Source organism: Ovis aries, chromosome 3 (genome assembly GCF_016772045.2).
Source record: "Ovis aries strain OAR_USU_Benz2616 breed Rambouillet chromosome 3, ARS-UI_Ramb_v3.0, whole genome shotgun sequence".
Taxonomy (NCBI): domain Eukaryota; kingdom Metazoa; phylum Chordata; class Mammalia; order Artiodactyla; family Bovidae; genus Ovis; species Ovis aries.
The window spans coordinates 187,762,390-187,780,510 of NC_056056.1; the positions used below are offsets into that span (position 1 = coordinate 187,762,390).

Below are 18,121 nucleotides of genomic sequence, written 5' to 3' on the forward strand. Positions count from 1 at the left end.
GTAAAATGGGGCAAATTATTACCTAGTATTACATAATACTTTTAAATATTATAACTGCTAATACAGTGTTTCAATAAGAAGCTATTTTCTGTTTATGAATGACATAAATAACTGTTTGACATCATTTAATAACATTTTAATTGTGATTAAGTTGTGATTTAGTTTATCTGTAAGTTCAAAATTCAAGTAAAAGGAAAAAGTCAGTTTCTCCTGTTCATTTATCTACCATTTATTAACCACTCTTGCATAATACAAGTTCTTAATAATCTTCTTTAATCAATCTGGTCTTCCACAGATATATTTTCCCACTTATTGTTAAAAGTAAATTCTATTTGGACTGAATTCTATTCGGATTGTTTCAGTTCTGTTGTTGAATTGTTGACTGTTGGAATTCCTCAGCTTTGAATTCTATTTGGATTGCTGTATTTTACCACTTCCTTTAGAAATAATGGCAATTTGTAGAGAAGAAACAAATGAAGAAAACAGAATTATAAATTGAGGTCATTTTTCTATTAAAAAAGAACTACCCAATTATCCCTTCAGGCAATATTGTAAGTATGAACATAAATTTTTAATCTGAAAGAAGCCCTATCTTTCCATGATAACTCAAGCTAGAAAATCTGGACATAGCTCCAAATATGAAACTTTAAAAAATGTAATACAAATTATTTCCAAGTAATTTCTTATCAGAAGTTCAGTACTTTTAAAAGTGAAAATCCTTGTTCTATTTCCCTCTTCCTTCGCAGAAAACTAGGGCTCCACAGAAACTCATTTCTGATATCTGTATTCTTACCAGAAGGGGGCACTGTTGAATGATGCTAACCACCTATCAGCAATTCCTGGCATAGGCAAGCCCTGTCTTCCAAGGTTTCAAGACTTCTCTACCCCTAATCTTTTGGAAGTGCCTATACTGCTACTTCTTCCCCACACTCCACTGTTTTCTTAGAAATTAATCTCCAGATAACCTAAAATCTTAAGACAAAGTTAAAGAATTTTAGATTCATGGAACAGCCAGGGAAACATTTCAATTAAGGAAAAGGTAGGAAAATGAGCATATTCAATTTTAATTTTTTTAGTTTTAATCTTAAAGACTACTTCAGTTATTTTCATATATAAAAGCAGTTTATAATATCCCATAATCATCTCTAAAACGCATGCTACATCTTACCAATAGTGCTGAATGTTTATTAGAAACACACAAAAAAAGGTTTTACAAAAAATGCAGACAAACTCAAGAGATAGAAATACTGCTCTGGGATCTTATAAAAAAATCATAAAACAGCTAGCTACTTCAACTTAGTCCTAATGGTTGGTTAACATCTTGTATCCAAATTAACCACAGTTGTATGGGTTAAGACTTTCCCTAAACTGTGTATGTATAGTAAGCCCTTTGGAGCACTTAATGCTCCAAAACTGCTACCTTCTTTCCTGACACCAGAGTTAGCTCTATTGCCACCTTATCTACCTGTTGACTGAATTCTAGCACCATTTTATACAGCAGCTGTGGAGTCAGGGAAGGACAAAAAGGGAAAAGAAGAAATATCCAAACAGATTTCTAAAGAAAGCACAAAAGCAAGAATTTTAAAGAAACTAAGTAGTTTTCTAAGTTTTAAAAGCTCCAGTTTCAGTTAAACGAAAAACATACTAACATAGGTGACTGATAAAGAGCTTTAAGATAAAAATGTGAGCTAAGTTGGGATTTCCTTTTGCTACTGAGGAAACAATACATATACCAAGACTTTCCAGTATAGTTATATATTTGACAGAAAATTTAACTTTAAAAGTAGCAATGAAGCATTTGTTGTTGTTGTTGTTCAGCCACCAAGTCATGTCTGACTCTTTGCAACTTAAGAGTATAAACCTTATTAAATTCAGATCTATGAAGGACTTTCATACACTGGAAAACATGTAATATTGCTCATATCAAGATGGCATGCAGTCAGCATAAAATAAATATTTGAAATGAAAACAGACGGGAAGAATAAGTAAATGATTTCTCTTCTCTCCTTCTTGGTGCCCATTTTGTAGCTAAGTATGACACTTCTCCATACCCAACCAAGCAAACAAAATAAAGAAAAATGAAGAGATGGCCCTAGGAGAGAAAAAAATTTCTACAGCTCTTTGTATTTCTTTTCTAATGAGTAGATTTCATATGGATATGCTCTGCACTGCACCTCCTGACAAAAAGCAGTTAACAAACTAGGAGACCTCGAGTAACAATAAACTAAGTTGAACAAACAAGAAAGCATGTTTAGCCACGAAAAGGGGTACTTCAAGTTGTAAAATCTACCCTGAATTTCACAAAAGTATAATGAGCTGTATTTATTAACTGGAATGACTTACATGTGGAATAGACCAAAAGTAAAAGTGCAAATTAAATGACCTCTAAAATCTGTGAAATAATGAAAGCATGTTTGCTATACCTATTTAAAAATCTACTTATTATATAGTACATAATCAATGTGCCTAAATAAGAACTATTAGTAAAGTCATGCACTTGAATCCATTATTTCCACAAAGAAGATAATCAGTATGGATGAACAGATGAATGGACAGACAGATGGATACATGAATGGCAGACAGATAGATGTCCAAATGTCCTAAAGTCAAAAGTATTTTTAAAGGCGAGTGAAAGGATTAATATTTTATATCAAAAGTCTCAAAATAAAAGTTACTATTATCATTTAGTGATTAAGAAGTTAATGTAAGCTTATTCTTAAAAAGAAGTATGGATAATGAGGGCGTATAGTAATTAACTGCCTCTCCACAACTCCAAGGAATTTCAACTTGTTCTAGAAATATATGTGTGTGAGATATATAAGTATGCATACATATAAATTAAAATGAAAGTGTTAGTTGCTCAGTCATGTCTGACTCTGTGACCCCATGGACTATAGTCCGCCAGGCTCCTCTTGTCTATGGAATTCTCCAGGCAAGAATACTGGAGTGGGTGGCCATTCGCTTCAGGGGATCTTGTCGACTGAGTGATGGTCTCCTGCTTTGCAGGATATCTCCCTATGAATTGTAATCCTCCAGGTTTCTCTGTCCATGGGATGTTCCAGGCAAGAATACTGCAGTGAGTAGCCATTCCCTTCTCCAGGGATTTTCCCAAGCTGAAAATCGAATTGAACTGAAAAAAATTGAATCTGGGTCTCCTGCATTGCAGGCAGATTTTTAAGCTGTCTGAGTCACCAGGGAAGCCCTGTATCTATCTATCTATCTATCTATCTATCTATCTATCTATATATATATATATATATATATACACGTATGTGTACATATATATGTGGTTAAAAATCTGCTTTCAGTTGTGTCCAACCCTTTGCGACCCCACGGACTGTAGCCCACCAGGCTCTCTGTCCATGGAATTCTCCAGGCAAGAATACTGGAGTGGGTTGCCATTTCCTTCTCCAGGGGTGTGTGTGTATATGTTTATGTATATAAAGCGAGAGAAAGGGCACCACTTACCTCTGTGTCTCTGAATCTATCTTCATAATCCAATCTGTCCTTCTCCACAGCTGTCAGTTTTAACTTTAAGTTAGATATTTCAGCCATCAGGTCCAACTTCTGAGTTTCTAAGGATGTCCTACTCAGAAGCTCCTATTAGAATTGAAGAGATACATGCAAAAGCTGCTTTATTATAAATAGTCACATATGGATGTGTCTTTCTTATGACTGTAAAACAGTACTATTAAGTAGAGGATGTGAAGATTAATTCTAAACAGATACATCTGGAAAAATTATTTGCTTTAGTTAACCTTCATTGAGCCAAACTAGTGTTCCATAAGCAGCACATGTCTCCTTTTTCAGGAAACATATGTTCCATTGACAAACACATATATAAACTTACATATTCTTAAGCCTGTGATAACACTGATGATGATATTATGTTTGCTATGTGAAAGGTACTGTTCTTACATGTACTAAGTGGTTCAATCCTCAAAACAACCTTATGAGATAGAAACTCATTAGGATAACCCATGAATTATCCTTCTTCAAAGGTTGAGCCTCTTGATGAAAGCCAAAGAGGAAAGTGAAAAAGTTGGCTTAAAACTCAACATTCAAAAACTAAGATCACGGCATCCGGTCCTATCACTTCACGGCAAATAGATGGGGAAACAATGGAAACAGTGAGAAACTTTATTTTGGGGGTCTCCAAAATCACTGCTGATGGTGACTGCAGCCATGAAATCAAAAGACACTTGCTCCTTGGAAGAAAAGCTATGACCAACCTAGACAGCATATTAAAAAGCAGAAACATTACTTTGCCAACAAAGATCTGTCTAGTAAAAGCTATGGTTTTTCCAGTTGTCATGTATGGATGTGAGAGTTGGACTGTAAAGAAAGCTGAGCGCTGAAGAATTGATGCTTTTGAACTGTGGTATTGAAAAAGACCCGAGAGTCCCTTGGACTGCAAGGAGATTCAACCAGTCAATCCTAAAGGAAATCAGTCCTGAATATTCATTGGAAGGACTGATGTTGAAGCTGAAACTCCAATACTTTGGCCACCTGAAGCAAAGAACTGACTCATTTGAAAAGACCCTGATGCTGGGGAAGATTGAGGGCAGGAAGAGAAGGGGACAACAGAGGATGAGATGGTTGGATGGCATCACCGACTCAATGGACATGAGTTTGAGCAAGCTCCAGGAGATAGTGAAGGACAGGGAAGCCTGGCATGCTGCAGTCCATGGGTCACAGAGAGTCGGACACAACCAAAGGAACAGAGAGGTTAAGAACTTGCAGAAAGTCATTACATCAAAGAAATGGCAAAGCATGGACTCAACTTAAACAGTCCTACTCCAGTGTGTAGTCTACCCACTGTATTACAGGTCCTCTGGTAACCAAGCATCATACATGTGTGTGTGCCCACATACGTTATACATTTTTTCCACTAAGAGTCATATAAGGTACTTGTGTGTTAGTTACTCAGTTGTGTCGGACTCTTTGGAACCCTATGGACTATAGTCCCCCAGGTTCCTCTGTCCATGGGATTTTCCAGGCAAGAATACTGGAGTGAGTAGCCTTTCTCTTCTCCACGGGAATCTTCCCAAGCCAGGGATCGAACCTGGGTCTCCTGCAATGTAGGCAGATTCTTTACCATCTGAACCACCAGGGAAGCCCTTTTTCCTAATCCTAAAATATACACTCATGGTTGGAAATGAGGCAACCATATGAAAGCATAAAGAAGAAAACTGAAATCATAATATTTTATTCCAGACACTAATTGCAATGAACACTTTCTACTGTATATATGTGTTTGGAGACCCACAACTCTAGGTTTTTGCTTCAAATAAGCCAGTCTAAATGAATCAATCAATTCACCACTGTATCAGAGCAAACACAACATATAAACGTAGCATCTCAAGCAGTTCAGCAGGGAAGCCCCACCTCTGAACATACCTGCTGCAGCATTTCTTCTGTGGCATTCAACTTCTCTCTGTGCTCTTCAAGGCAAAACTCCAGATCACGAATCTTCTCTCCCTGAGCCTCTACCTGGTCTGTCAACACACTCACCTGTATACAGAGCAAAATACTGTCATCGATTAGGAAGAATTTGGGTCCCACTGCCAACTTTATTTGTCTACAGAGAACAAAAACTGGGATGATGTTACCAATCTTTTGGTTGTAAAAAAAAAAAAAAATCTAAGAATTAATAAGAAACCAGCCCTTCACAAGCTTATTCATATCAAGTGTGTTGGTTTGAGGATTCCTCTTCAATTTTTAAGAAAGTTAGGGCTGCATTGGGGATGTGCAACACTTTATAGGATAAAAACAAAACATTGCAACTCTTTATGAGAAAGAGCATGTATACAAATTATCTTTTTCGGAGGGTCCGGTGAGGATGGGAGACAGTATTAGAGCTTAAGAGAGGAAATGGAGTTAATATTAGAAACAGAAGTCCTCAGGGATTATTTAGTTTTGTTTTGTTTTGTTTTCCCCCAGAGCGGTCCATGGAGGGCTTCCCTGATAGCTCAATTGGTAAAGAATCGGCCTGCAATACAGGAGGCCTGGGTTCAATTCCTGGTTTGGGAAGATACCCTGAAGAACGGAAAAGCTATCCACTCCAGTATTCTGGCCTGCAGAATTCCATGGACATGGGGTTGCAAAGAGCTGGATATGACTGAGCAACTTCCACTACTGACTGAAAGTGGTCTGTATCATTTACTTACTGAAGTAAATAAACATTATATTAGTTTTAGGTATTCAATGCAATAATTTGATACTTGTATATACTACAAAGTGATCATAACAAGTCTAGTCACCATCCGCCACCATACAGTTGACTCCCTGCACCCATTTCAGCTATCTGCTAGCACCTTTCTTCTCTGGTAACCATCAACCTGTTCTCTGTATCTATGAGTTTTGTTCTTGTTTTTTTTTCCATTTGTTTTGTCTTTTAGATTCTGCATATAAGTGAAAACAAGTGGTATCTGCCTTTCTCTGTCTTGACCTTTCATTTAGCGTAATACCCTCAAGGTCCATTCACATTGTCACAAATGGGAAGATTTCCTTTTTTTATGATGGAGTAGTATTCCACTGTAAATATATATACTATATCTATATAATATACACTATATAGATACACTATCTCCTTTTTCTTCTTTTTAGTTTAAACTTTTTGTTTTGTGTTGGGGTATAGCATATTAACAACGCTGTGACAGTTTCACGTGAACAGCAGAGGGACCTGGCCATACATATATTAATACATGTATACATTGTCCTGCAAACTCCCTTCTCATTCAGGGCTGCCACACAACAAGGACTATTCAATTTTGATACCTGACAAAGAATACAGAAAAGAATCCTGGGAATCCAAATTCTATGAGATCTTTCATGATCCCACTGTCCACAAACGTGTTCGAAAGCCAGGATGTAGCTCAAAGGTCCAAGAAGAGCCACTGGGTTGGTCTTTCATCCTCAGTGTTATTACAAATCTCTGAGCTTTCCTTCCAAGGATCACCAGCCTAGTAAATATGCTTTTCACCCACCCCCCAGCCACACAGCTTGTGGGATCTTAGATCCCTGACCAGGGATCAAACCCAGCCACAGCAGTGAAAGCATTGAATCCTATCCACTGGACCATCAGGGGATTCCCTATGCTTCAGTTCTTTTAGCTCAAAATACCAAAGTAAAACTATTTGTCAAGGATTTAAAAGACTGTGAAGGAGAGGAAAACTCTAACTTAACCTACAAATAGGAGCCCACTACCCACTTTATGTTGTTTGGTCCATGGCATCATTTTTCAAATTGAAAAAATTAAATATATATTCAGATTCAGAAATCCTTATTCATATTTATGAAATAGATATACGAATATATAGACACACATATATATACACATATAATTACAAAGTCAGAATTTCTGCTACATATATATTTTTTTTAAAAGATCATTTATCAGAAAATCAGATGACATTGTGCCCATCACCCAGCTGGCCCTTGAAGAGCAGAGGCTAAGGGCTGCTCACTCTAGACTGGGTATGCATACCATTGTTCCGTCACAGTCCTCACTGGTCCCTAACGTGGATAGATGGCCCCGTACTTATTTCTATTAGCAATCTGGCTCCTGTAAGCAACTGAATTCGCCATCCCAATTTACAATGGTCTTTGTAAGTTAAGTCATGAGGGGAAAAAAGCATTTAAAAATCACTTGCCTGAAGAACGAGGGATTCTTTATCATTTTCTAAACGGGCCAGTCTTTCTTGATACACATCTCCGTTCCCAGGGAGGTGTCCATTTGTCTGAAAAAGGAAGTGATACGTGTAAGCCTGACCCTCTTTAACACTGAACTACTGTGGGAAAATAAAAATTGCATATTTTTTAATCCAAGGAACCTGAATCGAATTCAGCACAGCTGTTACTATTAATACAAAATATTAGAATGCAACATAGTTCATATAAAAACAGCAGCAACAACAACAAAGCACTTCTCATCAAGCAGAAAATCATGACCCCAAAGGGACAGTGGCTACTGAGAGTCACTGACAGTGAGTACCCACCTGAGACATGCAAAGCTTTGTGAGTGTGTTCTTGGGCACAAAATCCCTCTTTCTCCTGAATGCCATGATCAGTGGGAATGTACTGAGAGGCCCTTCTAATCCTCCCCTCTCCTCTCACAGTCCCAAATCCAGGGCTGCAAATGCTGGCCTTTAAATGCGAGACTGCAGGCTTCTTCCCACTACTCCAGTCTCCAAATCACAAAACAAATATTTCCTTTCTCCCTGAAGCCTTTCTCTGTTTTTCTTTTCAAGACCTTAAGCACTGAGTCCACAATGTCCTCCACTGGCAGCACGAGCCAAGTTCACTGGTGATTTATCATGTTCTATTCTGAATTCATCAACAACTTCTGCGTTTGCTTGTTCACCTACTATCACACCAAGCTTCCAGGCAGTCTATAAACTCGTTATAGACTGTATATAGACTCGTTATATAGACTCGTTATATATTGTAACCTCCACAGCTTCCAGCCCAGAGCTCTACTTACACTAGTGCTCACTCTATTTTTCTCTTCCCTTCTGCCCACCCTCACTTTTTTTTTAAAATCAAGATTTGGGTATGTTTACAGATGATACAAATGCCAAAGGAAATACAGATTGGGGATGGAAGTGTAGATTTTTTTCCCTCAGTCATCTTATATGTGCAAATGATTAAGGAGACACATTGAAAAGGCTTACAGAGTGCAGACAACATAAAAACATCATTTTGAAACACAGTAGTATATGTGATGTGTCCCTTGGTATCTCATTTAAATAGTTCATAATCACATAATGTGTAACCCCAATAGCATTTTCTGATTATTCATTCAAATACAACAGAAATACAAACCAGTGGAGTCCAAAATGGTTAAATGGGGCCAACCAGAGTTCAACTGAAAAAGCAAATAAACCACCCCAGACTTAGAATCAGAGAAAACACACACTGTATATCCTTACTGCCCAGGATGTAGCTGATGTGGTAGCTATTTTTTTTTCCAGAATCAACTGCTTTTATCATTCTACCTTTCCATTTAATGCATTTTCTAGTATAAATTCTGGAAATACCAAAAGCTATGTATTGGGAAGGAAACAAAAACAAACAAAAACAGAGAATTAATAAAAAAGAAAACTGCAGGGTGTTTCTTCTAAAAATATATACATCCCATAAGGGCACAGGAGAATCTGAAACTAGTTAGTAAGCATGCACTATGTGGGAACAATTTTTAACATCAGCTACTTGTCCACATACCTACACAATGATCACAGCATAATCACACCCAGAATTAAATTACCAGTATTAGAAGGAGTCTGATGGAGTGGCTAGGATGACTTCCATCCCTGAGGGCTACCAGGAAAATGAAATTTACCTTAACCTCTTGAGGATTGTTTTTGGGGAAAGAAATAGGATGTGTAATGAATGCATGTTCTCAATCTGAGAAAGTCCTGAGACTCGCCCTACATGACTTTAAATCTCTCATTTTAATCATGAACGTTAGCAGGCAACTGCTTTTAAAATTACACAAGCAATGTTTTATAAACAGACACGGTTTCCTGGGTAGGGAAAAAAAAAAGCTTTCTCCTTAGTGAGGACAAAAAAGCAAAAGTGCTCTTTCTTCTGACTGAAGGAGACTATAGCAAGATCAGAACTGTTTCTAGAGCAAGTTCTAGAAGTGTTTTTTGAAGCTACTGCCTATGATATGGAAATAAGCTGTCCCCAAACCAGTTCTACAAAATGATCTGTTTAAAAAATACTAAAAATTGACCACAATGAGCATGCTCATGTTTCTCAACACTGTATTGATATTTACAAGCAGTCGTAACACTCGTGAGTAGTTTATTTTTAAACACTAAAATAATTTTAGGAATAAAAGACAAATGAGCCACTGCTGGAATAGTTATATACTTTTGAAGTATTCTGTTGGTATATTCAAGTAGATAAAGGTCTGTTCTGTTCACACGTTAGTTTCTGCTAAATTTTTGTTACCTTTGCCTCAAAAAAATGCTAGCAAGAGGTACATTCCATTAGGCAAATACCCTACTGTCTCTATTCTTCCTCCATCTCCCGTGCCCTACCTCCCAGATCACTCCATGCCTCCCCAAACCCAGCATGCTCTCTCAAACACTAATGCTATTCCTTCTGCATGGACTGTATCTCCAACTCTTTCCCTCCTTGTTCCACCTCATTCCTTAGGATTCATTTCAACTGGGGCTTGGTCTGGAACGTCTTCCATGAGTTGCCTATTCACTCATATGTTAGTTAACCACACCCAGATGACCCTTTGTTGCAGCAGGCATCACACTGAATGGACTAGGCTAGACTTGACTACATACACAACTCTCTCTACCAATAGACTCTGAAGCCTTTGTACAGTCCTCTTTCAATCTGATGCACAGTGGGTGCTAACCAACTGCTGAATGAAGCAACACGGATAGATGTTCAATAAACATCAGGCAAATAAAAGATGAATGAATGTTTGGTTTTATCCTGGCCTTCTTCCTTCTGAGCAAGACATTTATTCGCATTTCCTCTACTACCTGGTATGCACACACCATGATCACTAGCTCCTTTCCCCTCAAGCCATATCCTCTCTTCCTACAACATTTAAGAGGTGACTTCATAGTCTTTTTTTTAATTTCCGTCCGTGCTGCATGGCTTGTGGGATCTGTTTCCTGACCAGGGACTGAAGCTGGGCCCTTGGCAGTCAGAGTGCAGAGCCATAACCATTGGCCCTCCAGAGAATTCCCTCCAGGACCTTTTCAATGGTGAGTAATTGAGGCCCTCTTGCATGAACTCCCTCATGTACTTCCTTCTTCGACACACAGTATTACATATCGCCTCCTACATCTTCCCTGTCTTTCTTCCTGCCAGACTCGGGAGAACTGAGTCTTAACTCCTTCTTACAAGCTTACCATTCTTCTACTTTGGAACCCTGACTTCCTATTTTCCCTGTGAACAGACCTTCACTTATCGTCTCCATCCTTATCTCATCAATTTCTTTCTCTCAATGAACTTTCATTCTCCTTTCCAAGATCTAACTCTCCATGGCTCTGTGCCCATCTCTGTACCAGCTCCCACTTCTCTCTGCCTATAGAAATCCACCTTTCACAGCTGCTTCCCACATCCTCTTTCTTATACCATGTCATTCTCTTCTCCTCTACTGAATTCTCCTCCACATCTTGCCTTGAACTTCATGATTAGCTTTTGCTGAAAAGCTAATATTCTGCCAGGGAAGGCTTACAAGTGATTTTATGCATCAATCATTTACTCTTCCTAATAGTCTTTCAGTGCTAATAGAAACTTTATAACATTTATTTTGATTCTCCCAAAATGCTTATGAAATTCTAAGCCTATAATTAAAAACATATTTGGTATAAACTCTTGTTGGATGAATTTAACATCCAGTGCATTGAAGACCAGCCAGCCCAAATTATTTTACTCAAAATCCCAGAGATGCCATCAAAAGAACTCTTTCTAGTACCACTCATGATGCAACCTTTTATTGACCACATTCAATCCAGCTGAGAGTTTAGGTCAAAACTGGAATCAACGTGAGGATTTTAACAATGCAATCTTCAACTAACAGGGGGTGTGAAGGGGCAGGACTGGAATACACCAGAGAGGGCAGGGCACAAGAGGCAGCTGGATTGTAGTAGTGATACTTTAACTAAGGAACTTATGGAGTTTGCCAGATTTTCCTGAGATAATGGGTGTGGAGCTGCCAGTGCTGCTAAGTCGCTTCAGTTGTGCCCGACTCTGTGCGACCCCATAGACAGCAGCCCACCAGGCTCCCCCATCCCTGGGATTCTCTAGGCAAGAATACTGGAGTGGGTTGCCATTTCGTTCTCCAACGCATGAAAGTGAAAAGTCAAAGTGAAATCGCTCAGTCGTGTCCGACTCTTCTCGACCCCATGGACTGCAGCCTACCAGGCTCCTCCGTCCATGGGATTTTCCAGGCAAGAGTACTGGGTGTGGAGGGATATGTCTAAAGAGCTTTATTCCTCATAGAATTACAGAATCCTAAGGCTAGACAGAAACCACACCCAAGAATGTGAACTGCTGAACTCACAGGGCAGGTGCTGCACGCACCATCTACTCTACCCTTCACCATCTAAACAGAAGCTCTTCTTTTTATATTAATTACCCTGTTATCATCAAATATAAACACACAATCAAGTGAAAAGATGTTATAAAGACTACAATGATGAGACCCTTTGTACTCATCACCCAGTTTCAGCTTCATGACAGGTGGGAGTCTTCTGTCTGTTTTTTTTGTAGAAAGTACCATGCTGTGTTTTCCTCTGATTTTCTTAGTTTTATTGGTTTGCATTGACCTACACCTGGCTCTCTTTTCTCCCCAACCTCCAGTTTTGGTTTGGTGTTCTTTCCCGAGCTCTGTTGTCCTCTAAAAGATCCAAAATCAATATACCAGTAGTGATTTGCTACGATTAAACTTATTTATCTTATAATATAGAACTCCTTTTGAATATAGCATTCCCATATCAGAACGGTAACAGAATTAAAACAGGGAAAAGAAAATCAGTCCAATTTTATAGACAACAAATATTTTAAAAGAGCTAGACTAACACCATCTCTGTCACACACACACACACACACACACACACACACACACTCTCTCTCACACTCTTCTCATTCTCGCTCTCCTGCCACCCAGTAAATATACTAGCCTTTCTTTTCTTTTTTTTTGTCTAATCTTTTGGACACACCATGTGGCATGTGGACTCTTAGTTCCTTGACCAGGGACTGAACCCGTACCACCCGCCCCGCCCTCACTGCATTGGAAGGTGGAGTCTTAACCACTGGACTGCCAGGGAAATCCCATAAATATACTTTTAAAACTGCCATATACTTATGATTTCATGATTCTATTTCTTAAAATTCAATATCAAGAAAGGAAAGCTGGGAGTTCCCTGGTTGCCTAGTGGTTAGGACTCTGGGCTTACACTGGCGTGACTCAGGTTCAGCCCCTAGTCAAGGACCTGAGATCCCTAACCCTAAACCCTCAACCCTAACCCTCCCACAAGCCACAAAGTATGGCCTTCAAAAAGTAAGAAATAAAAAGGAAGGTGTGTTAAACTAAAGCTCATTTAATTAAATGTTATCTTTAGCTGCCAAATGATATATCTAACACAGGGTCTTTCATGTCCTAATCACGGTATTAATATTTCTATCACTGCATGCAAACATCCATTGCTGGCTTTCCACTAGAGGAAAGACTGAAATAAGACTGGAATCTTTCAGCCAGAAATATCACAGTCACACTTCATTTGGGTCCAACACACAAGACAGCATCTCACACTGTTTTATACAAAGAGTCAAAGAACACAACACCAACAATGTTGGAAATCAATCCACCAGGCAGGAGCAGTGCTCTGCTATCTGGTCCTCACACTCGATGTAGTGTGATTAGCATGGAGAGGCCTGCTCCTGGGCTGTAAACAATCATCTCAGGGCAACACCACTACCATTCAGGGCCACCGAAGCACCCCTCCACCTGGCCAGTGCCCCTTTGTACTATGGCACCTCTGACTCTAGGTCCATCTTGCAAACACCCCACTTATATTTTCCTCCTAAATTTCTACTGAAGTTCAAAAGAACAGCCTCTTCAGGAAGCCCTCTACTTATTCTAAAATCTCATCATTTGCTAAGAAACCCAAAAAGGGAAATAAATCTCACATGCATTTTATCATACCGCCAAAACTCAATCATGACCCTCTCTTAGAAAGATATCAGTTTATTCAATGTTGTCAGAAAGTACATCAAAGACCGAAACTCAGAATGATCCTGAATGTATGCTGTACTTTCCAAGTCAAGATTACTTCGGGGTTTTGTTTTTCTGGGTTTTAATTTTCACAGGGTTTGTTTCCCAGAGACAGAAGGCATCTTCTTAACCAAACAGCCAACTGGAGCAAAAGCAAGTGCTCTGGAGCAAGAAAAACCACAGTAGTGGGTCAGCCTCTAAGACTCACTACTCCACAAATGTAACTATATCTGAAATGCTGGTGAGAACAGCAGATGCCAAGGGCGCTTATCTGCCAATCTTCTTAGAAGTATCATGAGAGCGCTTCCCTTGGAGCATCTGTGCCACATTAAACTATTCACGGCCACGAGCAGTGGTTGTCCTGTTACATGGCCAGGGCACACCTGCATCTCCTCGTCTGTGCATCCACGGCCAGCACCGGGTGAAGAGACAGTCTGCTTCAGTGTCTCCTAAAGAGTTCTTTTAGATCCTTGAGAAGGGAAGATGCGCTCTACCCCTTCCTCCCCTTATTTTCAGGCATATCACAATGCTCCCGAAGCTTCTGTAGTGGGGAGAGGAGTACACACTGAGACTGCAACATTATCCCAGTCACAGATAGGCTCCAAAGTTCCCTGAGTTCCAGATGGATGGCAAATAGAAGTTCCCAAAAGCTAAATAAAGCCAGCTCCTATTCTAGGAGTAAAACATATTCATTCATTCACGCATTGTTCATTCCTGTATTCAGTATTTATAAAAATCCAAGACACAGACATAGAGAACAAATATATGGATATCAAGGGGTTAAGGGAGGGTGGGATAAATTGGGAGACTGGGATTAACATATATACACTACTGATACTATGTATAAAATAGATAACTAATGAGAACCTATTACATAGCACAGGGAACTCTACTTAATGCACTGTGCTGACCTGAAAAAGTCCAAAAGGGAGATAATATGTCTATATGCATGGCTGATTCATTTTGTTGTATAGCAGAATCTAACACAACTCTGTAAAGCAACTATACTCCAATGAAAGCTTATTTTTTTAAAACTCAGAAATGTGACAGGTTGCAGAGCTAGCAGAAGAATCTCTTTTACTTTGGGAAGGAGAACTTGAGATCAAGGAAAAATGCTGTGTCTACTTTTCTTGCCACTTCCTCCAGGGATCCCCTGGAGGAAGGGATGGCAACCCACTCCAGTATTCTTGCCTGGAGAATTCTATGGACAGAGGAGCCTGGTGGGCTACAGTCCACGGGGTGGAAAGAGTCAGACACAACTGAGTGACCAACACTATTCTTTTTTAACTTAAACCAACACTATTCTTTTATAATTTACTTTTGTAAAAGAACAGAGGAATCTTTCTATTCAACCCGAACAACTGGGATTCCACTGAAGGCACCTGGGATTCCACTGAAAGCACCTCTCTCACTGTCCACACACTGGCATCTTTTGATGGAGAACTCTGCTGACTTGGTCCATGTGCTTTCCTGGGAGTTTTCCAGAAGCATAAGGGAAAAACAGGTTTAACTTCAGCTAGGATGTCTCAGTGAGAGACAAGGCACAGCTCGTATAATTGTGACCACATACGGGATACAACTTTAAGATGTTATCTTGCTTGCCAAAGCTTGGAAAAACATTCCCTGGAGGCACACAGGAAAAGAGAAAGAAGCTGGGCAGAGAACAGTGGGGATCAGAGGGTGGTGGGGCGGGGATGGAGTGTGCGGCTGGGGGTCAAGGACGTGGGGAGAACAGCTAGAAGCCCTGGAGAGAACATGCCCTGTGTCTGAACTCTTCAAATAAATTATGAGTATTATTATTTTCATGAAACATTTAACCCAAGGGACACTTAGGATTAATATTATCTTTTTCAATATAGAGAAAAGATAGAAATACATTATAATGATTTAACAGGTCAGAAGTCAGTCAAGAGCATTTCATTTCCCCCAATGATATACTACTGGGTTATCATGCCTGATCTGCAGTTTTTACCATGAGTATTTTCATTCACTTTGTTTTCTTTTCAAAATTAATTTATTTGACTGTGTCGGGTCTTAGTTGCGATATATGTGATCTTGTGCTGTGTGCACGGATTCTCTAGCTGTGGCACGTGGGTTTAGTTGCTCCACAGCACATGGGATCTCAGTTCCCCGACCAGGAATCGAACCTGCGCCCCCTCCATTGCAAGGTGGATTATTAACCACTGGACCACCAGGCAAGTCCCCCAAACTGTCTTCTTCTGTAATTTCTGCTGACTTTGTGTCATAATTAAAGCTGCCAGACAACCAGACACTTTGGGATTTCAGGATTCACTCAAGGTCATGAACCTTGCCTCCATCTACTGGAGAAAGCATTGTAAGAATGTTTTAGGGCAGTGGATCAAGTTAGATCTAAAGTAAACAAATACTACTTGCTTGGCTCAAAAAATTAAGACTTTTTTTTCTATTTGCCCTCTTAAACTTTCTCTGTCATTTCTCTGTACATAATTCTCTGTTATTAGTATTTGTGTTAACACACATTTCACAAGGAAAACAGAGAATTATACCTCAGGAGCTGAACAAATATGTCATATTCAATTGATTTGTTGCTGCTGTTGTTTTACCATAGGAGACAAACTTTCAAGTCTTAAAAGAAACTTACTCCTTCCTACATATTTAGCTGCCCAATTAAAACAAATTCATTTTTGTAGATTTAACTTCACTTCACTGTAACAGTCTTTACTATTTTCCATTTTCTTATCCAGCTTCTGATCATCTAAATCAATTAAGAGGGCAGCAGAAATTAGTAGCGAAGGAATAATCTGCACCCTACAGGAAACCAGGGCATCTTCCTGGCTTGGGTAAAATAATAATTAGAAACGCAAAGACCCAGTTGCAGTAATGAGAAACTTAGCATCAGTCACTCTTAAGTAAATGGACTTTCAGGTTGGCCATCATTAAGCATGAATGAAATATTAATTATGTAACTCATATCATTAATAAGTTTTTCTAAAACATTGTGGAAGCTTCTCCATAGTTGGAGAAATGTCTGCACTTTTCTGTCAAAGAAGTAAACTTAACTGCCCCATAACCAGACTCAACCCTTTCTTTCCTTCATTGCAAAAGGTCCTGCTAAATGTTTCCCTCTACTCTCTATAATCCACTCTTCACTATGACTTTTTTGACTAATCCTCTGCCAGGCTCACTGACAAGCACTCAATATACATTAGCTAATAGGATCTTCACAATCCTGTGTGGCAGAAACCACCATTCCCATTTTACAGATGAGGAAACTGAGACAAACAGCTTAAGACACAATCAGGAGAATTCTGTGTTCCTTCGATTATAAGATGCCACCACATTTTATCAAATTACTAATTTAAAATTTTTTGATAGGGTAAAATACACATAAAAATCTACCATTTTTACATGTACAGTTCAGTGGCAATAAGTACATTCGCAGGTCTGTGGAATCATCACCATCATCCATCTACAGAACTCTTTTCATATTGCAAAACTCAAGCTCTGTATCTATTAAATACGAACTCCACATCCCACCCTTTCCCCCACGAATGGCAACCACTATTCTATTTTCTCTCTCTATGAATTCATTCGACTACTCTAGGTATCTGCATGCATGCTCAGTCATGTCCAACTCTTTGCGACCCCCATAGACTGCAGCCTGCCAGGAACCTCTCTGACATGGAATTTCCCGGAGAAGAATACAAGAGTTTGTTGCCATTCCCTTCTCCAGGGGATCTTCCTAACCCAGGGATCAAACTCAAGTATCCTGCACTGCAGGCAGATTCTTTATCATCTGAGCCACCAGGGAAGCCCCAAACATGTACAGATACCACTTTTAAGATCATAAAACACATCACAGCTTCTGAGATATCAAATGGGAGAAGGCTATACTATCAGCAAATCATTAAATTGCAAGCATAAGACCTTCTACCTGTTGGATTCTTAATACTGCCTCAATTCCCTTTGGTTCTAAAATTAAAGTCTATGATAGGCTAAGCTCTGACTATTCATGTCATACCTATGCCTTTTTGTTTAGTGTATTTTTTATTGAAGCACAGTTGAATTACAATGCAGTGTTAATTGCTACAGTATAGCAAGGTTATACACATATATACACACAAATTCTTTTTTATATTATTTTCCATTATTGATAATCACAGGACACTGAATATAGTTCCCTGCATTTATGGTAGCTGGGATTGTTGTTGGTATTCAGTCACTAAGACGTGTCCTACTCTGTGATCCCATGGACTGAAGCACACCAGGCTCCTCTGTCCTCCAGTGGGGATTAGCAGATGTAAACTGGTATATACAGAAGGATAAACAACAAGGTCGCACACCTATGCCTTCATTACTCCAAACACTCACTCCCACTCTCCCCTT

The 18,121-nt window shown here is 39.2% G+C and overlaps 1 protein-coding gene across 42 annotated transcripts in view; it reads right to left on the bottom strand.

Annotated features, from left to right (window-relative positions):
• PPFIBP1 (PPFIA binding protein 1) overlaps positions 1-18,121 on the bottom strand; it is a 206,946-nt gene that overhangs the window by 48,161 nt on the left and 140,664 nt on the right. For all 42 annotated transcript variants that reach the window (XM_060413265.1, XM_060413279.1, XM_060413275.1 and 39 more), the window contains 3 exons: positions 7,656-7,742; positions 5,401-5,514; positions 3,469-3,600 (listed from right to left, as the gene is read on the bottom strand). In XM_060413265.1, the coding sequence (XP_060269248.1) occupies positions 3,469-3,600; positions 5,401-5,514; positions 7,656-7,742 (333 nt within the window). The remainder of the gene's footprint in view (positions 1-3,468; positions 3,601-5,400; positions 5,515-7,655; positions 7,743-18,121) is intronic.